The sequence below is a fragment of the Macrotis lagotis genome, chromosome 4 (assembly GCF_037893015.1).
Source record: "Macrotis lagotis isolate mMagLag1 chromosome 4, bilby.v1.9.chrom.fasta, whole genome shotgun sequence".
NCBI classification, from domain to species: Eukaryota; Metazoa; Chordata; class Mammalia; order Peramelemorphia; family Peramelidae; genus Macrotis; species Macrotis lagotis.
Genome location: NC_133661.1, coordinates 43,718,000 through 43,740,196, shown reverse-complemented (window position 1 = coordinate 43,740,196; position 22,197 = coordinate 43,718,000). Strand labels below are relative to the sequence as shown.

The window sequence follows — 22,197 nt, the reverse complement described above, 5'->3', positions numbered from 1 at the left end:
CATTTTGTATGACTACATATGCATAACCTATATTGGATTCTTGCCATTTTAATGAAGAGGGAATCTGGAAAGCAGGAAAGGATAGAATTTAGAACATGAAATTTTAAAAATGAATTTTTTTTTAGCTTTTTGCAAGGCAAGCGGCATTAAGTGGCTTGCCCAAGGCCACACTGCTAGGTAATTATTAAGTGTCTGAGACCGGATTTGAACGCAGGTGCTCTTGACTCCAGGGCCGGTGCTTTATCCATTATGCCACCTAGCCGCCCCTTTAAAAATGAATTTTAAAATTATTTAAAATTATTTTTAGATGTAACTGAGGAAAATAAAGTACCAAAGTTACTTCTAAAAGAGAAAAAAATCACAATTGCCCAAAGTGTAAGGAAATGGAGGAATTTTCTCATTTGTTCAATGATCTCATTCACCATTGTAGTATATGAAACATGCATTTGATAATGTAAAAATTACTTTTGCCCTTAAAAAGCAGTGCATCCAGGGGGAAAAAAGAACAAAAAAAGTTGGGAAAGCACATTTTATTATATATTTAAGTGATGTCTGATAATGGAAATCTCTGAGTAGGATTCTTGCTACAAAATAAATTCAAATGTTATCAATCAAAATTTCTTAAAGTACATAAATTTTCAAAAAAACAACCTCAAGATTGTTCATCAATTTTTAATAACAATATAATTTAACATTAAAATACCTCTGAGATACCTATTATATTCATTAAATTAGCTAATGATGCTAAAATGGATAAAATTCAATGTCAGAAATTCTAAAATTTTTATCATTTTGGAAAACAATTTTTAATTCAACACAAAACTGTTTTTTTAGTCATGTACTTTGTTCAAGTTACTGCAATTGGTGACATGCAATAAATGTATTCAGATTTTTTACCTAGGGACCCAAATACTGGAATAACAATGTGAGAATATTATTTAAAGGAAAATATAGATTTCATTTTTTATAAAATATTTATAGCATGTTTATCATGCTATTAAACATCTGGGAGCAAGCAATATGGATAAGAGTTAAAAATCTGACAGATTAAAATATATTTAAACACTTGGTAGTTTTATATACTATAGAGTAATAAATAGGATGATACAAATAAAAATTGAAACAATCCAGAGGAAAAAAATACAGTCCAAAGTGTCATTTGTACATTAATAAAACTGTGTAAAATCATAAAAACAAGAAAAAGAAAAGATGAAAGAGAATGCTGAAGTGGACAGAACTATTTAACTCTTTTTTTAAAATTAATATATATATATATATATTAAAGTAGAAAACATCTCCAAGTCAAGAAATTCTAGCTTCAAGTCTTGTACTTCATAGATGCTGGCTGTATTTACTTGGTAAATTCACTTAACCTTTCATAATTATGGGTAATTATTAGTGGCAGAGAAGATGACAGAATGTCCCTGAAGAGGGAATTTTCTTCCTGAAAGTTCATTATACAAATGAAATGAGTACCATATTGAAAAATGGAAAAATAGAGCATTTTCAATTTTTTATTTGGACTTTTGTAACATATTTTATTTGTTTATTTATTTTTGGTAATAGTGCAATTTTTTAATAAAAATGTAATAAAAAAGCAAATGGGTATATAGCCTATTATATACTAATAGAAATTTTTGCTCAGATAAAGAAAGGAAGCAATTCTACTGAACTTGGCCAAAGGACAAGTCACTTCTTGATCATTTGTTTAAATCTGGAAGTCAACATTTTAAGATGAACATTCTAGTGTGTTGTTTCATCATATTATTGAGAAGATCTTGCTATTATTTGACTAGGGTGGTAAAGTTAAAGTTCTGGTATAATAGAAAATTGAAATACATTGAGTATGGTCTAGAAACAATTGGAATGTTGTCCAAGAGTCATCAAAAAATATTATGGAGATGCTCACCTTCACCAGGTTGACTGTAAGGCAAGGAATCCATTGGCTATTGAAATTATTCATAGCTAGTTGGCAAATACAGCTTGTCGAAAGATTAGAAAAATTATATGATTATAACAAAAGTTTGGAAAGATTTATCCCTCCCCTCTTCTGGCTTCCATGGCTAAATTAGATGTCTAACTTAAAAATGAAAAGATTACTCAAGAAATAAATGAACTTTGATATGGAAGAATGATACTTATTCAGAATAGATTCTAAAGGCAAAACTCAAGAAAGATATATATATATATATATGTATATATATACATATATATATATTTCAATTCAATATAAACAATATTTAAGAATTAAAGACATCCAAAAATGAAATTAGTCATTTAGGGAGGTTGTGAGATCATTTTCACTTAAAATTTCCAGAGAAAGTTTGGGAGAATGCTTTTCAAACATCATATAGAGTGGTGGAATCCTTTATCATACTGTCTTAGATGACTTTGTTTCTTTCCAAATCTAAAATTGACTCTGTCTCTTGGATTTCATTCTGTATAGAGCATCTCTCAAAGCCTTTTTGACCTGTTTATTTCATAGTGTATAAATGAAAGGATTCAACAAAGGGGTGATCACAGTGTTCACAAGGGCTGCCTCTTTGTTGGATTCTAGTCTGTCAGCCTGCTTTGGTTTCACTTATATAAAAACACAGCTTCCATATGTCAGAAAAAGGACAATGAGGTGGGAAGAACAGGTGGGAAAAGCTTTCTGTCTCTCTTTGGCAGTTGGGAGATTGACTATAGTAATAATTATTTTGATGTATGATATGACTGTTATAGTGAGAGAAGATAGAATGATAACTATAGAAAGAAAGAATGTTAATGATTCGACCATACTGGTATCAGAACATGAAAGATGTACTAGAAACCCTAGGTCACAGAAGAAATGGTTGATGATATTAAAGCTACAGAAAGATAACTGAGAAACCATTAGAGCAATGTTTAATATGAAAGCCAAAATATAGCAGGATAAGACTAGGAAGAAACAAACCCTCACGTTCATGATGTTGTGGTAATGCAGAGGGTTACAGATGGCCATATACCTATCTAGAGACATGACAGCCAAAAGGAAGAAGCATGTTGACCCCCAAAATACGAAGAAAAACATTTGGTTAAGGCAGGCAGTAAAGGAAACCTTTTGCATTCCTGAAAGGAAGATTGCTAGCAGTTTGGGAATAACAGTTATTATAAAGCAACTTTCTAGGAAAGAGAAGTTACTCAGGAAAAGGTACATTGGTGTTTGGAGACAGTGGTCAGACCATGTGATGGTGACAATGACAACACTTCCCATGATGTATACTAAATAGAAAAGTCAGTGGACCATGAAGAGAGGTATCCCGAGGTATTGAACAGCAGGAAAACCTTCCAGGATAAATTCTTGCACTGTTGTCGAATTACCTATTTTTCCCATGTGCTTTACAGGACCTATAGTGGGCAAAAGATTATTGTTGATCAATAAATATTATGAAATGAAAGGGAAGCAATTTTACATTTATATATTGTATGGAAAGAGAAAATGAAAGATGATATTTTATACAAATCAAAATGAAATTCTCCAGATTCAGTGGAAAAAGGAAACAGTATATCCTGTAAGTTTTCTAAACAGTTATTTGACTTTGAAAAATGACTCAACAGATCTTTGTCTTCTACATAAATTACATCAGTATTTAAATGAGTGAAATTGTTAGCCTATTGCAGATTTAATTAATAACCATGGAATTAACTCAGTATTTTAAAAGGAGTAAAACTTAGTTTGCAATTTTAGTTTCGTATTCTAGAGAGTTTGGGGGCATATGAAGACTTGTGAATGTTGCTCTCAAATGTAGTTGTGCAACTATTCTTGATTCCGCTATAATTGTCTGATGCTCTTTAATTCTATATTTCTGATAAAAAATTAGTCTCTTAGCCTTTAATAGTTATAAATCTGAATGTTGTTTCAGTGTGTAAAAATGTCAATCTGCTTTGTCAAGGCCTGTCACCTACAATCTAAAATATTGACTTATCCTGTGTCAATATTACCTGGCCAACTCAGTGATAGCACCAATAAATTCCTACACCTTGGTCAACAAATCACAAGATAAGAGACATCTTGGATAATGAGAGAGCACTCCTATGACTATATGTAAACATTTCTTCTCCAGCCCAAGTAGGATTCTTATTAATAGGAATTTGAAGCAATTATTTTAAGTTATGAAAGAATCAAATTGTAGAACTTTGTCATCTATATGAAATCTCATCGGTTACCTGACTCAGTTTTATGATTCTTTGTCATTGTGTATAAAATATCCCCCAAATTTTCCATCAGGGCTGGCATTAATAAAGATGCCATACATCCATGTGTTATTGGTAAGATCCTAGAGAATAAAATTTCATTTATGATATAACTTGTGTTATTTCATTTTTACCCTAAGAAAATTATCGTTAACAAATCTTTGAAAATCCCTGTAGCACTGAGGAGACATGTGATTTGTCCAAGGTCAGATAATCAGTAACTGTCAAAGACTTAAAGCTAAGACTTCCAGCCTAAAAAAACTGTTTCTTTATCCACTATCTCTCATTTTAGATGATTTTTTTTCAAGCAATATCTTATATTACTCTAGGACTTCATAGTTTACAATGCATTTTAAAAAGTTCCCCATATTATAAGCAGGTTTTATTATCCACATTTTATAGATGAGAAAGCTAGGCTTCAAAGAGATCAAGTGATTTATTTACTCAAAGTCAATTCAATGTCGATTTCTTATCACATTACTGTATTTTTTATTTCCATAGTTGATATTCTATCTTTAAAGAAAAGTTTGTTTTAAGAAACTTTGGTCCAAATAATAATTTAGGCTAACATTGAAAATATAAACATATTTAATCAAAATAATAATAAATACTTCCAGAAAATAACTGATGGAATATCAATTTCTCCTTATTTTATATTTAATTTCATTAATTGAAGGCATTATGATGTAATGGAGACAGAACTGGCCTCAGACTAAGGAAAGCCTGGAATCAAATTCTTTCTTTGGCATATGTGGGCTGTGTGACTGTGAGAAGTACCTCAAAACTCTCAGGTCCCTAAGGAGATGTGAGGTCTCAAATCCACAATGCATGGATTGAAAGCTTTCCACAACCATCCTGATGGTGTTAGGAACAAGATTAAAATGTAGTTTCTATCTGTTTTTAACAAAAAGCAGTAGATAATTATAGGTGGTTTTCTAAGTCAATGTGTGGTTCATGGGTTCCTTATGTATGATTTTCTTAGGCTAAAAAATGAAATAACAAAAGTTAGTTAGATAAAAGAAGTTTTATTCTCTTAGATCCTACCAATAACCTATGGGTGTATGGCATCTTTATTAATGCCAGCCATGATACAAAATTGTGAGGACATTTTATACAGAATGACAAAGAATCATAAAACTGAGTCAGATAACCAATGAGATTTCACATAGATGGATACAATTTGATTCATTCATAACTTATAACATTTGCTTCAAATAACAAGATGTCCTTTCAATTTGAGTTTGCCATCACTACATGCAGTTCTCTAAAATTTCAGAGAAAGTGCTGACTTGTGTAAGTAGATGGAATTTCTTCATCTGGGAGCATCCTATGATTGTGAATTCATGCATGTAGCCTCTATCCACTTATTTCCTGTTTACCATAATAGAAACTGGAATCTAACAGTCTTCTGGAATCAAGGATCAGATTTTTTTTTTTGCTAAATGAAACATTATAATTAATCTTTGCTTAAAATAGTACAGTATATTAATAATGCAACAGAAGTCTAAAGTACAGTAACTATGCTATTGGAAATTACCTGATTAGATTACATTATGCAAAACAATGAAAGTGGTGTGGCTCTGTGGATCGAATATTGGGTCTGAAGTCAGGAAAAAGATTCATCTTCCCAAATTCAAATCTAGTCTGATCCCTAATGCCCATGTGACTTATAAGCAAGTCAGTTAACCCTGTTTATGTTGTTTTCCTTATCTGCAAAATGAGCTAGAGAAGAAAATGGCACTTCAGTATTTCTGCCAAGAACACTCCAATTAGGATCAGGAAGAGTCAAATCTGATTGAAACAACATTCAAAAACAGCATTCTGATATCTTATCTCCACTCTGCTTTGGCAATGAAGACCTAGCCTGAAAGTTTTGGAATCTGAATAGTGATGTCAAACTCAAATAGAAATGGGCCCCATTATCCCATATAAAAGGAACCTTGCTGACTTACAATGATCTAACCCGCCCCCCCCACCCCAGCATATATTAACATTATCTGTGGTCCATTTTTTTTTGTTTTGTTTTGTTTTGTTTTGTTTTGTTTTTGGTTAAATCTTTCTCAGTTACATTTCAATCTGGTTCAGGCAGCTGTGACCCATAGTATTTGACATCTCTATCTACATCATGATAAGAGTAGGAAACATTAAATAAGCAAGTAGATTGAGGAAAGACACTTACAGAGCAGGGTTTGCAGGACTCAGAATCTTGAGATTCTCTTGTTTTCATCTTCTATCACTTAGATTGAGGTAAAGGGAAAAAGAGAAAATATTCCCATGTTATGAGATTAAGATTTTACTTTCAACAGACAGGAATAACAAGACCTATTATTTTCACTTCTCTCCCCCATCTCCCAATTCCTAAGCCAAGTTTTGAAACAATGCTTTTTCAAACAATGGCGACAGGATTTTAGTCACATTGGTTCTTGAAATCCAGACAGATCAATTGAAGAATTATATTTGCTAAAGTTTTATTATGAAGACCTGACTCCTTCACTTCCATCTTAAATGTCTATTCTATACCTCAGGGCTATACGCTATATATTTCTTGGCATCTTGTGAAATGATGAAAGTTTGAGTGCTGAGTACCCATCTAAAGGATAACGGATTGTCTTAAGCTAGATTTTCTTTTTGTTTTGCATAGATTTTCAAGGACACATACCTATACATTAAAGTCTTCAATTTCATATCACAATTTCCAGAATTAGACCCTCATTCCATTATGTTCAGAGGTAAAAACTGCTCTTCATTGGTAGTTCAGAGTAGATTTGACATGTTTCTCAATAGAGTATTTATTCTGACCATCAGAGAGAACTAAGACCAACAAGCAGAGATCTTTGAACCATCCAGAAGTCATTAGGATTGGCAAGAACTAAATACTGAAGAACTCAAAGGCTATGGGAAATTCTCTTGAGATAGTAGAATTTCCCTTTAGGAATTGTCCAATTACCAAAATTTGAAAGTTTTCTATTCTTATATATTATGCTTAAATATACTTAGAATTATTTTTCATATATATTATATATAAACTATCTATTTGTGCCTAAGGGCATTTCTAGTGTTGTGGGCAAGGCAAAAAAAGAGAAAAAAATTTGCATGATAATTTTTTGTATATTTGATAGGAATAGCAAGTTGTGCATAGCACATTCCTCAAAATTTTCATTCTCCAAAAATTGTCAGAGACAACACATGGAGAAAAACATTCTAGATCTCTTTCTTATTTATTAGGGGACTGGTGCAGAAACAATGGTAACCTAGAGAGAGAGAGAGAGAGAGAGAGGGCAAATTAACTCTATCTTTGTATAAATGACAAAAAGACAAAGAAAAAGGATAATAATTTTTTATTCACTGGAAATTTTGGAAAGCAGATTTCAAAACAGAGATAGGATATGTAAAATCTTGTGACCTAAAATTCCACAAATGAAGGCAGCTCTCACAACTCCATTATTTTCTTTCTTAAAGAAGTTTTTATTAATGTCTTTTTTGCAACATCATTGTTTTCCTTTGCATTGCTCCCCCCTTCTTCTTCCAAAGAGCAATCTAATATAGCATCTTAAAGAAAATGAAGAGGAAAAATATAAGAATAATTAATAAATTACATTGTAAAGGTCTAAAGCTATGTGCAATGAGCATCATTCCTACATCTCCAAATAAAGTGCTCAAGACTGTCTTCCCATAATTCTTATATTCCTCCATTCTTGTTTTTATATAAATCTTCAAGGAGGTCTAGCACTTCTGGTGTGAGGACTTGAAAAGCCCTTTTCAGAGCTGCTCATCCAAATTTGGTACTCAACTTTCATCTGTGATGTTAAGAAGCTATAGCATGAGCAGTGACTACATCCATCTTGGTAGACAAGCTAAAGCAAATTGAGGGTAAGCAATGGGTCTCGAACCTATTAGTGAATTAGGGACCTACCAAGCTCAAGCACGTGAAGTCTCCCCCCTTTTGCATTGGGGAAATGGAAACAATTTGTTCCACTGATCACAGTGGCTAAAGCAGGTGTTATGGAATGCTGAGTGTAGTCAAACATTGAAGACACTGAAGTCATACTTTGTCAAACAATGATTTCTCACATATAGACAGAAAGGAAGATAGATAATGATATGTTTGAATATTTTTGTTTGAATATTATTTTGTCAATTGTTTTCCTAATGTTGAACCATTATTGAATCCTTGATATCAATCCAATTTGATCAAAATTAATGACAATGGCTTTTTGGTATGTGTTTAACTGGATTTATTTAAAAATTTGAATTGCTATTCACTCATGCCATTGATCTACCGTACTTGTGTGCATTTAGGTATTAGGACTGTAGTTGTCTTATAAAAAAATACCCAACTTTTGAGAATAGTGTATGTACTATGGATGTGACTTTTCCTCTAAAAAAATGGTTGAATGGTTCTATGAATTCTTCAGAACCAGGAACTTTTTAAAAAGGTAAATCCTCTCCCACTAATGCTATTTAATTTTATGAGATTGAATTATTTAAGATTTTTCCATTAGTTTGTATAAGCTTATATTTTTGAATGCATTCCTCTTTTGTATTCTCAGTTCTATTAACATCTCATTGTGCATTATAAGATCATATAATAGTTTTCACTCTGAGTTTTACTGTGATTTTACCTTATTCACTTACTATTTTGTTGCCTTAAACTTCTATCCTTTTAAACTATATTGACTAAAGTTTAATTAATTTTAATAGTTATTAGAACTAGATTTTAACTTTATCATTTCTATGCTGTTTTTGTTTCCAACTTTTTTCTCCAACTTCAATAACTCCTATTTCATCTTAAGTTCATTTTATTTGTTGCTTTTATAATTTAAAAAAAATGTATTTTCACTTTGCTAATTCTCTTTGAACATTTTGTTAATGTGGGTTTATAGAAATACAATTTCCTTCCAAGGACTATTTTAGCTGCACTTCCCCACTTTTTGGCATGTTGTGTTGTATTGTATTATTGTATAATTTTATTCATTGTATCTATGATTTGTTCATTGAACCTCTCATTATTTGGGATTCCGCTTTCAAGTAAATATTTTAGTTTGTTTCCTTTATTTGCTATTTTATTGAATTATGATTGGTAAAGGACTTTTTATTGTTTCTTTCTTTTTACATTTATTTGCAATGTCTCTTTTTTTTACTCTAATTCACTCTGCAAATAGTTATAGAACTTTCTCTGCTCTCTACCATCTTTGTCATTTTTGTGGCACAATGATACTTCATTATATTTATGTATTGCATTTTATTTAACTATTCTTCCAATTGATTGGACATTTTCTGTGCTTTTACTCTATGTTATCCTAACAAATGTTGCCGTACATATTTTGGTATGGGGACTTCATTCTTATCCATAAAATGCTTAGTGCATTGGTTCCATTAATAGTATCTCTGGGTCAAACAATAAAGACTTTTAGGGCTTACTCTGTGTTGAATTTTTGTAAAGGTTCAATGTAGTATTGAGAAATAGTCCTTTAGAAAATGCCATAAGTCTTTTACCATTATCAAATGTAATCTTTCTGTTAATTTTATCCAAAATTGAGAGATATTGAAATCTCTTTGTACCATTGATGTTTGGATCTTCTTATAGTTCTTTCATTTTTCCTTTATGAATTTAGAAGCTAAAGCATTTGGAGAATTTGTATAATATTGATATTGGCATATTTTTCATGTTTTCATTTAACACAACGTGGTTTTCTGCTTTAACCCTTTTAATTTTATGAATGCTTTTACTTAGTCCGATTATGTGATTGATTCTCCTGTTTTTTTTATTTACTTGATGTATATATATATATATATATATATATATATATATATATATATATATATAATAACTGTTTCCAGGTATTTTAGCTTAATTCAATTTAAGCCATCCCATTTCCCTCATTCTCAAGTTCCCTCTAATTTTCTTGTTATTCCTTTCTCTAGTTTTGGAGTTTTACTTAAATTTTTCCTCCTTTTTTTCTTACTTTTTTCTAGTTATTTCTGTTTCACTTTTCCCTTTGAGTTCAGTAACAAATGAAAATTCAACTTCCTCTCCTTCCTTTCATTTTTTTGTTTATAAATATTAATTTGTAAGAAGGCATTTCTTTCCATAATTCTTGACATATTCTCTTTTATTTTTGTCCACTATAGAATTTTAATCATTCATTTATAGCAATTATATATAATTTGTCCATTTTTAGTTCCTGTATTTGTCAAAGAATTACAGCTTCTAAAGTACTTCTTTTGAATTTTTTTTAAATGCTATTTTTCATGTGAATATGGATTGCTTTGATTTCTTCATCTGTAAATTGCCTTTGCATATCCTTTGACCATTTGTGAATTGGGGAATGACTCATTTTGTTTTGTTTTTTTACAATTTGACTCAGTTCTCTGTATATTTTAGAAATGAGTCCTTTATCAGAAATATTAGTTTTTAAAATTGTTTCACAATTCAATACATTTCTTTTGATCTTGGTTACAGTGGTTTTATCTGTGCAAAAGTTTTTTAATTTAATGTAATCATAATTATCTAGTTTCTTTTTAATAATCCCCTCCATCTATTTCTTGGTCATAAACTTCTTCCCTTTCCATAGATCTTAAAGGTAAACCATTCCTTGATCTTCTAGTTTGCTTATAATATTGTTTTTTATCTCTAAATCCTGTATCCATTTGGATCTTTTCTTGGTATAAGATATGAGGTATTGGTCTAATCCAAATTTCTTCCAAACTAACTTTAAATTTTCCCAACAGGCTTTATTGAAGAGAGAGTTTTTAGCCCAATAGCTGGACTCTTTGGGTTTATCAAACAGCTGAATACTATAATCATTTCCTGCTCTTGCACCTAGTGTATTCCACTGATCCACCTCTTTATTTCTTAGCCAATACCAGATAGTTTTGATGACTGATGCTTTATAATATAACTTTAGATCTGGTAGGGCTAAGCCACCTTGTTTTGTACTTCTTTTCATTAAATCCCTGGAAATTTTTGACTTTTTATTTCTCCATATGCATTTACTTACAATTTTTTCCAATTCAGAATAATTTTTAGGAATTTTGATAGGTAGGGCACTAAATAAGTAGTTTAATTTAGGTAGAATTGTCATTTTTATTATAGTAGCTTATAATATATTTATAACATATTTATAAAAGTGAGGGCCTTGAAAAATATGACTTGGATCACTCAAATCTTGACTTAAAGAGGAATCAATTTCCATATCCCCCTGTCTGTAAAATGGGAGAATCATCACTTTCCAGAACTATTTGAGAAAACACAAGGAGGAAGGGTCATGTTATCCTAAAACTAGATCTTTTCCCTCCTTTGATTAGATCTTGAACTAGGTAAATCTTTATTTAAAATACTGCTTGATTTCTGGATGAGTAAGTAGAAAGGGGGGAAAAAACCTTGATGAGAAAAATATTCATTTCCCATATCTTGGATCAGTGTTTTGCTGAAAATAGTTATTCACAGTTATGTTTCATATAATAATACTTTTAACTTGTACAATGTTGCCTTGGTTCTGCTCATTTGGGGTTATCACCTTCAGTGGTCTTCAAGCTCCAATGATGCAGATCCATCAAAATACAGATGCTTTTATATTGAATGCACAAAACATTCCTTTATAGATTAATAGAGAAACTGATGAAATCCATTTATAGTGTATCAGTATAAAAGAATTTTGAGTCATGTAGCTCATTTATAATATTCAATAGCAAAATATTCTTATTTTTGGTAAGTGCTATGAAGAAGAGAGGTATTTGGTGTTTGTCATTTTAGCATATCAAATGAGATAGTAATTGTAAAGCATGTGACAAAGTATCTGGCATGTAGTAAATGTTATATGAAGGTTAGTGAAGATGGGATTGAAAGGAATTTTTTGAGGAGGAGGATAAATGAGACTACATAATCTTCTCAGTTAAAATTAAAAGAAATGTTTCTTACTATCTAGATTTGTGGAATTCATTTTAAACTTGTAGTGAGTGATGGCAATGCTTATAATCCATGTCTGTTTTTAGTACCTCTGGGAAATCATATTATGAAATTTCCGTATAGAATTATTATTTTCTCTTTTTCAGTTATACAGAAATCATTTCACTCCCATATTTTCCCTCAATTGGTTTCTAGATTTTCTGGGGTTTTGTACTATTTTTAGTGTCCAAATAGTTTCCTTTTTTTGGACAATTTTTCTGCTTGCTTGGTTCTGTTGCCATTCTGCCTAACTGGGAGAATTCTTTTCATTGTTTCCAATTAAAAAATATTTAAGCATAGATGTGGAGTTAATAAAATAAATATTTCCATAAAATAAAGAACTGGAAATAACCTTACATATTTAATCCAAACCTATTTTATAAATGAGGAAACAAGTCCAGTGAGGATAAGTGATTTATTCAAGTTTGCCAGGTAAGTTCCTCCTGGGTTGGAAACAGTGAAATAAAATAGTGAAAATTAGTGAATAATAACAGTAAATAATAGTGAATAATAATGTAAGAAAGAGTCCTGAAAATAATAGAGAGGAGTTAATGAGAAACCTGATTATCCTTTCTTTGACACTAAATTCATTGGGTTAAATTCTGATCTTTGGTATCCCAAGGTGCCTTCTCTTTTTGAAAGGTATCTCCTTAGGGATGTGATATATACTAAGATCACATTTCAAATGTCCTCCATCATCGAAAAGTAGAGATTCTTATATACACTTTGCTTATCTATTAAAAAAGTGACTTTTTTTCTTTTGGTAAAGCCATGTTATCCTCAAACTAACCTTGAGCAGTCACCTCCAAATTACCCTAAATTTTGACTCCTTTACTATTGCTTTTAAGATGTAACATTCACATTGTTCTATATCTAGGCTCCCAGAGAGAGGAAAACCTCTCTTCCTTATTCTATGTTATACAAATATGCTTATTTCCCCTAGGATTTGGTTTCACCATCTCACCACTGTCTTACACTGGTATCTTGTCATGCAATGAAATTGACCTTTTTTTCCTCAAAGACTGAACTTTGATGCACAATATTTGCTTGATTCTATAAAACTGGAAAAGATTTCAATATGGATCTTACTTTCAAGAACTAGCCTAGGGGAGGCTAGGTGGCCCAGTGGATAAAGCACCGGTCCTGGAGTCAGGAGTACCTGGGTTCAAATCCGGTCTCAGACATTTAATAATTACCTAGCCGGCCTTGGGCAAGCCACTTAACCCCATTGCCTTGCAAAAGCCTTAAAAAAACAAAAAAAAGAACTAGCCTAGTCAAGTGTCCATAGAGTTGTCAAGATTTTCCATAAAGTTGTGAAACTCTTTGGTCACAGTATTACATTAGCCAATCTACTAAAATGGAAAGGATTGTGATTTGCTTCAGATACCACAGTGATATACCCACAAATTCTCTTAAGTTTTTATTCAGTGTTTTTGAGGTTCAAATCTTGCTTCTACATTCTTGGCTGCAATTTTCCTCCCAAAGCATTATCGGACCACCCTAAATAATATTGCCTTTGTTTTCAATAGTCTTTTCCTGAAAATTCCCATACTTTCATTCAAACTATAAGAATGGCTCTGATGGTGGTATGTGGATCCATGGTATAATTCCATCCAATGGCATTATCTGAGATCAACAGGGGGTTGAGAATGGAGGATCACAAAATATTTTTATTACTAAAATGAAGTCTAAAAAAGAGACAGAGCTTTCTATAATTCTAGAGGAATCCTTAAACCTTGGGTTTCTGTACTTGTTTTGTTTTTAATATTTTGATAACTTTTAATATAATTGATTTTCTTTTTCATCCAGTGCAGTTTATTTTGTAAACTTAATGGGTTCTGTGATGGGTTTCCTAGGTGTCACCAAATATTACAAATGTAATCAATGACATAAAACAAGGATGAGAAATCCTTATTTGGAGAAGAGTATCTAGTTGAAAAGATAAAAAATCAGAGTAGACTAGCCTAGAACATGACTGAGTAAAACAAATCTGCTTTGACTAGAATATAGCTGAGCAGAGCAGAGTAGACTAACCTAGAACGTAGCAATACAGTGCAGAATAGAATAGTGCATGCCTATCAGAGTAAATTACACTGGATAATAGCTGAATAGAGCAGACCAGATTAGATTAAAGCTATAGAGAGTAGAATAGACTAGTTGAGGACAAAGTAGACTAGAACATAGCTACACAACTGAACTAGATGAGAACATAACTAAACAGAGCAGTCTAGACTAGAATATAACATATGGCACAGATCTTCTGCAGAGCTTACAATGTGTTGAGATGAACATAATTGTTAATTGCTTATGCACCTTCCTCTAAACATACTTGTTAACATATACACATATATATCCTACAACATTCCATGCTCTAAATATTCTTTAATTTACATTGAATTTGAGACAGTCAGTAAAATGAACTAAAACTACTTCAATATTTCCAAAGGCCTATTGTTTTCTCAGTGTGGGATAGCTCATTCTTTTGTTTTTGTTTTTGCAAGGCAATGGGGTTAAGTGGCTTGCCCAAGGTCACACTGCTAGGTAATTATTTAGTGTTTGAGGCCAGATTTGAACTCAGGTACTCTTGACTCCAGGACCGGTGCTCTACCCACTACACTACCTAGCCACCCTGGGATATCTCATATTTTTATTCCATCATTATCATATTCAAATGCAAAGTCTTCGCCTCATGACTAGCCATCTGGTAATGCATTTCTTCCAAATAAATAAAGCTAGATCTCGGACAGCAGATTCCAAAATTTGACCAGGCCCATACCTGAATTTCTTCTATCTTTGTAAGATCTTAGAAAGTAATTCATGGCTGTCACAGTCTTTAAGAACCCAAGATCATCTTCAAAAATGAACAGGTATCAGGGCAATATCTTTCTGGAGCCACAAGTGATAAGATGACTATAAACAGGGTGACAAATTTTAGATCCAAAAGGCTTCATAATTATGGTGTGAAGTTGATTTGTCTAGCAGACTAGAGTTTGCAAATGGTTTTTAGTTTATTAAATATGAGTCAACAGTATAGGGCAGAGTAGAACAGAAAAGAGTAGAGTGAAACAGGCAAGTAAAGGAGAGAGAATGGAGATAGTTCAACTGTACAATGCAAACTATATTCAGAACAGTGATAGTTACACTGTAAACTCTTTTTAATCTACTTCTGGAGTACAATGTTTAGAAATGGGTTAAAGTTGACATATGAGCATGATCTATGATCTAAAATTTATAATATGAAGAAAGTTCCCAGCAATAGTTAAGCTGAAAACAAAAAAAAATATGGAGGGTATGGTTATTTTCATTTCACTGGTACTACATTTACAATTATTTCAAAATTTTGAGGTAAATTAATTTGTCTCTCTCTCAAACATGCCCCCTTCTCTCCACTTACAATGCCAACACACTTGTGCAGATTCTCATCACTTCAAACCTTGATTCTGCCAATAGTGGGGTAATGGAACTTTCTGTCTCAAATCTCCTCCCACTCTGATATAACCTCCATTCAGGCACAAATCCATTTCCCCCCAAAATAGGTCCAATCATGTCACACACACACATACACACCCATGTCAATAAACTGCAGTAGCTTCCCATTGCTTCCAAGAGAAAATACATAATGCTATGTATGGCATTTAAAACTGTTCATATTCGGGGTGGCTAGGTGGTGTAGTGGATAAAGCACTGGCCTTTGAGTCAGGAGTACCTGAGTTCAAATCCAACCTCAGACACTTAATAATTACCTAGCTGTGTGGCCTTGGGCAAGCCACTTAACCCCATTTGCCTTGCAACACCCCCACCCAAAAAAAAAACCTGTTCATATCCTAGCTCCCATTTACCTTTCCAATCTTTTTACATCTTACTTCTCAACATGGGCTCTTTAACCCACTGACTGACTTCTTGACTGTTCAAGGAACAAAATACTCCATCTCTCAACTCAATACATTTTCCTCGGTTGTCTCCCAAGTCAGCATTTCTCTCTCTCCTCTACTCCAACCTGGCTTCTTTTAACTTCCAACTAAAGTCTGACCATCAACAGGAAGTCTTCCTTAATTCTTCATATCTCCAATGCTTTCCATCTGTTAGTATATTTATCATTATGTATCTTGATTTGTATATATTTGTATTCATTTTGTCATCTCCATTAGATTGTAAGCTCCCTGAGGGCAGGGGTAATTTTTCATCTTCTTTTGTATCCCTGATGCTTAACACAATTTGTAACACATAGTAAGAGCCTTAAAATGTGTATTGATTAATTATATGATTTAAAAGAGAATGAGACTGTGACCAGAGAGGTTAATGACTTGCTCAAGATCACATTTGTAGTAATTAATAGAACAGGATTTAAAATCAGTTTCTGTCTCAAGATCCAGCATTCTTTCCATTCCATTCTTGTCGCCTCTTTTTCTGGTTATCCAATAGGTAAAAATGCTTGGCATGGTTCTAAAGAGCAAACTTAGATGGAAGTTCCACATAAGATTATTTCCAAATTATTTCTAAATCCGAACTAAACTGAACTACCCATTAGACTAGATAATCATGATGCTAAAGTGTGATGATGCTTTTTTTTCAACCTCAGCCTATATCATTCTTTTTATTACCCTTCCAAGTACATCATACATGGTGGGATGTTTTAGAGTTATTGTTTTCTTTTTCCTTTGTGGGGATGGTTTGCTATTCATTTATGATTAAACTTTTGAACAAACCTATTTAGTAGAACCACATTATAAGAGGAGGACTATGTGGTTTCAGAGAAAATGCAGTCTTTCAGGTCTTCTCTGAATGAGAAATAATTAATCAAAGTCTCTCTGTCTAGTCTCACAATACTTTCTTTTGGATCTGTACTTCTAAAGATTTTCTCAAAGCTTGATCTTTAAAACTATGCCCAAAGAATGCTTCCAGGATGTCCATTAACCATATGTGCCATTATTCACTTCCCCAGTTGATAGCAAATACTAAGCAACCTCTACTTTAAACAAGAAGTTCAAACTAGATTATCTATACTTAGTGAGTATGGTGGTAAATGGAGGATTGATTATGGCATCAGGAATAGTTGGATTCAAAGCCTGTCCCTGCCCCTTACTAGCTAATCTAAACAAGTCACTAAATCTGTCTCTTCCTCAGTTTCCTTATCTACAAAAATGGGGATAATCATATGCATTATACCAATCCTGGAGTTACTATAAGACTCAAATGGGATAGTCTAGTTTAGAATATTTCTCATATAACTATTGACAGCTTTTATTTCTTCATTTGAAAATTGCCTCTTCATAGAGTATAAACATTAATGCACTCTCTAAATCTTTTTCTTTTTTTAGGTTTTTGCAAGACAAAAGCCACAAAAGTGGCTTGCCCAAGGCCACACACAGCTAGGTAATTATTAAGTGTCTGAGACCGGATTTGAACCCAAGTATTCCTGACTCCAAGGCCAGTGCCACTACGCCACCTACCCGCCCCATCTAAATCTTAATAATATTAATTGAATTAATGTTAGTTTCACTATAAAATGACAGTTGAACCAGGGTTTATTCCAGCCTAAAATATGTTATTGAAATTTCAATTTAATATGATGTACATTTATCTTATTTTAATAGTGTTTTCCACAAATTATATGTGCAGAAAATTTTTATTATTTATTTTTAATTAATAAATACTTTATTCCAAATAAATAATTCTCAAAATATTAACATAAACATTTAAATAGTCACTAATAATTTACAGTTTATGTCTTTCTAAGTGAAACTTCAAACTAAAGCAAAATTCAATGGAATAGAACAACATCTGAATAGGACTATATTTATGTTTCCCTCATTATTTTACTGTATATGCCACCTCTGATTTTCCTTTCTGTTTTGCCCGCTTATATTGATTTTGATCTATGCAACACTTATTTTTACCAGATTTTTGAGTTCCATGATTTTTTCCCTCTCTCCTTTGCCTATCCTCTTCCAAAAATTTAAGTGGTTTGATAAAGATTATATATGTTCAATTATGTAAAACATTTCCATATCAGTCAAAGTATGTAAAACATTTCCACATTAGTCACAGAAAGAAGAAATCCATCAAAAGGAAAAAAAAAATACACAAAAAAGTAAATGAAAAAGTGTGCTTTGATCTGCATTTAGAGTTCACCAATTTAACTGAATATGAATAGCATTTTCCATCATGAGACTTATGTAACTATCATGGATCATTGTAATTCTGAGAAGAGCTAAGCCATTCATAGTTGATCTTCACACAATTTTGCTGATACTGTGTACAACCTTCTCCTGGTTCTGTTCATTTCATTTTGCTTCAGGTCATACCGGTCTTTAAAGGTTATCCTTAATCTGCCTGCTCATCATTTCTTATTGTATAATTATATTCCATTGCATTCATATACCACAGATTATTCAGTCATTCCTTAGTTCATGATCATCCCCTCAATTTCCAATATTTAGCTACCTTAAAAAGAGCTGCTATAAATATTTTTACACATTTAGGATTTTTTCACCCTTTTTATGATCTCTTTGGTATATAAACCTAGTAGTGGTATTTCTGGATCAAAGGGTATTCACAGTTTGGTTGCCATTTCAGCAGAGTTTCAAATTATTCTTCAGAATTTATCAATTCATAGTTCCACCAATGATAAATGTGTCCCATTTTCCCACATACTCGCCAACAATCTCATTTTGTTATTTGTTTTTTTGTCTCATAAATGTGAGGTGTTATCTCAGAGTTATTTTAATTTGCATTTATCTAATCAAAAATGAGTTAGAGAACTCTTTCATATGACTAGAGATAGCATTGATTTTTCATCTGAAAACTGCCTTTTTCTAACTTTTGATCATTTATCGATTGGGGAATGAACTACATTCTTATAAATTTGACTCAGTTTCTATTTATCTGAGAAATAAGGCCTTTATCAAAAATACTTGCTGCAAAATTAAGATAATTTTATCTTATTAGAACTGAGTAGCAGTAGACTATCTAATGAGGAAATGAATTTCCTATTATTTGAAATTTTAATGAAATGTATTTATGATTAACTGAAATAGATGACCTTCCAATGTTAAAGTTCTGACTATCTCAACAATTTCATCTTGTAAACAGTATCTCTAAAAGCTAGTTTGAACTGCTTATTTCGTAAAATATAAATGAAGGGGTTCAATACAGGTGTAATTACAGTGTTCATGAGAGCTGCCTCCCTGTTGGTGTCTAATCTGTTGGTTTGATTGGGTTTTATATATATATAAAAATGCAGCTACCATACATTAGAGAGAGGACAATGAGGTGAGGGGAACAGGTGGAAAAAGCTTTCTGGCGTTCCTTAGCTGATGGGAGATGCATAATTGTGATTGTAATATTGATATAACAAATGATTGTGACAGTAAGAGAGGACAGAATGATGACCAAAGCAAGAACAAAAGCCAATGATTCAACAGCACTTGTGTCTGAGCATGAGAGTTTTGTCAGAGGACCAAGATCACATAAGAAATGTTTGATGATATTTGAGTCACAGAAGGATAGTTGAGACACTTTTACCATCAGACCTGTTGTTATTATGATCCCCATACTGCAACAGTACAAGATAAGAAAGAAGCAGACCTTCATTGTCATGATACTAGGGTAATGCAGAGGGTTGCAAATTGCCATGTATCGGTCAATTGACATCACAGCTATAAGAAAGAAGTCTGTGATTCCAAGAGAAATAAAGACAAAGACTTGAGTGAAGCAAGCAGCAAAGGAAATGGTTTGCATACCTGAAAGAAAGATTGCCAGCAATTTGGGAATAACACTTGTTGTAAAACAGCATTCCAGGAAAGAGAAACCACTGAGGAAAAGATACATTGGTATTTGGAGACGATGGTCCATCCACACAATCATGACAATGAGTATATTACCTATGACTGACAGAAGATATAGCAGCAGAAGGACAACAAAGAGGACTTTCCCCAGGTGCTGGACAGCTGGAAATCCCTCTAAGATGAATTCTTCAACATTTGTCTCATTTCTCATTTTCAACATCTTATTATGGAACCTATAAAACAGAAAGACTCTTTTGGTTCAGTGTACTTTCAACTTTCCCTAATTATATATATTATGCTAAGGCTAGGTACAGGAGTGCGCTGGCTTATTACAATTCAGTCTTTGCCTCAAAAAAACTTTTAATTGGTTGTTTACAAGAAAACTATATGAAGCAGAAAGATACACACAGGGTAAAGGTAAAAAGACTGGAGCAGAATATATTATTGTTCAGTTAAATTTAAAAAAGGAAGCAGCAATCCGGATTTCTAATACAACCAAAGCAGAAATAGATCTAATTAAAAGGGATAAGGAAGGAAAAAGACATTGTAACACTAACTCTACCTAATATATATATATATATATATATATATATATATATATATATATATATATACATATATATATATTTGTGAAATTTTGTGAAATATTCCTTATAATGCTCAACAATTGAGAATGGCTGAACAAGTTATGGTATATGAATCTTATGGAGTACTATTGAAATAAGAAAACATGAGTTACTTGACCTCAAAAAAACCTGGAAAGACTTGCATGAACTGATGTTCAATGAAGTGTGCAGAACCAGAACCTTGTTCACATCAACAGCAACATTGTGAGATCAATAACTCTGATGGAAGCAATTACTCTCAGCAGTTCAATGATTAAGGACAATCCTCAGAGACCTGTTAAGGGACATGTCATCTACATCCAGAGAAAAATTATGGATTTTGAATGGAGAGCAAAGCATACTATGTTCACTTTATAAAACTTCTTTTATATTTTTCTTGTCTCTTATGGTTTTCCTCCTTTAGTTCTAATTCTTCTTTCAGAACACAACTAATATGGAAATATGTTAAACACTAGTGTACATATATAACATATATAAAATATTTGCTACCAAAAGGAGGAGATAGGGAAGGGAAGATGGTAGGAAAATGACATATTTAAAAGTTTTCAAAAGGATGAATGAAGAAAACTGTCTTTGTATATAATTAGAAAATGAGGTTTTTTAAAAATAAAATCTTATAATTGAAGAGAGATCTTTAAGTACTCAAATAATTCCTATAGTTGGACAATTATTGAGATTCAGAATGGATAAATGGATGACTTGAGAAATTCAACATAGGAATTCTTCTCTGCACAGGGGCACAAAAAGGTATATAGGATGAAAATATTCCATACATTGGAGTTAGAATGAATAAAAGTCTGAAGATAGGAAGATACAGGATGTGATCAAGGATATAACATAGGGATCAGCAAAGCATTTATTGAGCACTTATGATGTACCAAATATTGAACTAAACATTTAGGCCACAAAGAAATACAAAAGACAGTCCCTAGGATCAGGTATATAATAATCAATAACCTCTTATCATAATGTATAGAGTATGTAAAGGGCCATGTTATGAAATTAGAGCATAAAGGCTTATTCTATGACATCAAATTCCAAATACGATTACAATTCATTGAATGCATTCTTTTATCTCCTGATAGGATGTTTTCAAATACATGAAAATCATTTGCTTAATGTAAATTTAATAAATCAAATCTGATTTAATGCAATAAACAGTTTTAAACACTCTATATGCAATGCACTAAGGATAAAAAGGTAAAATCCAAACTTGTTCCTGCCTTCAGGGAGATTGCTTTCTAATTGAAGGGATAATACATATAAACAAAGAAGTTTATCTAAAGCAAAAAAGAGAAAAATGAATATAACCTTATCTTCAATTTCAGTCTAGTTATTTAGCTTTTACATTAAATTGTGTGCTTATAATATTTGATTGGTGATAAATTCATTTTTAAAATATTTCTTTAATTTAATATTTGGATATTGAATAGGAAATATTACTATAACTATTTATCTGTCATCTGGGGATCAGCCCAGGTATTGGTGAGACTCATTCCCAGAATTCACTGACTACAGCAAACTTTGAAAGAGTGCAATTGGCAGCCAGCTGACCCACCAGTGAATTGATTCATGAAGTTTGAGTTAGGTAGATCTGAGTGTAAATTTGAACTTTAACATT

At 32.2% G+C, this 22,197-nt stretch overlaps 1 protein-coding gene and 1 pseudogene across 1 annotated transcript; both read right to left on the bottom strand.

Moving 5' to 3' along the window:
• Positions 1-2,407: 2,407 nt before the first annotated feature.
• LOC141522646 (olfactory receptor 6C75-like) lies at positions 2,408-3,355 on the bottom strand (annotated as a pseudogene).
• A 15,871-nt stretch (positions 3,356-19,226) lies between these two features.
• LOC141523084 (olfactory receptor 6C2-like) lies at positions 19,227-20,170 on the bottom strand. Its single transcript, XM_074236363.1, is given in 2 exon segments — positions 19,227-19,394; positions 19,397-20,170. Coding segments are annotated over 2 exon segments (942 nt in total).
• Between the last annotated feature and the right edge of the window lie 2,027 nt (positions 20,171-22,197).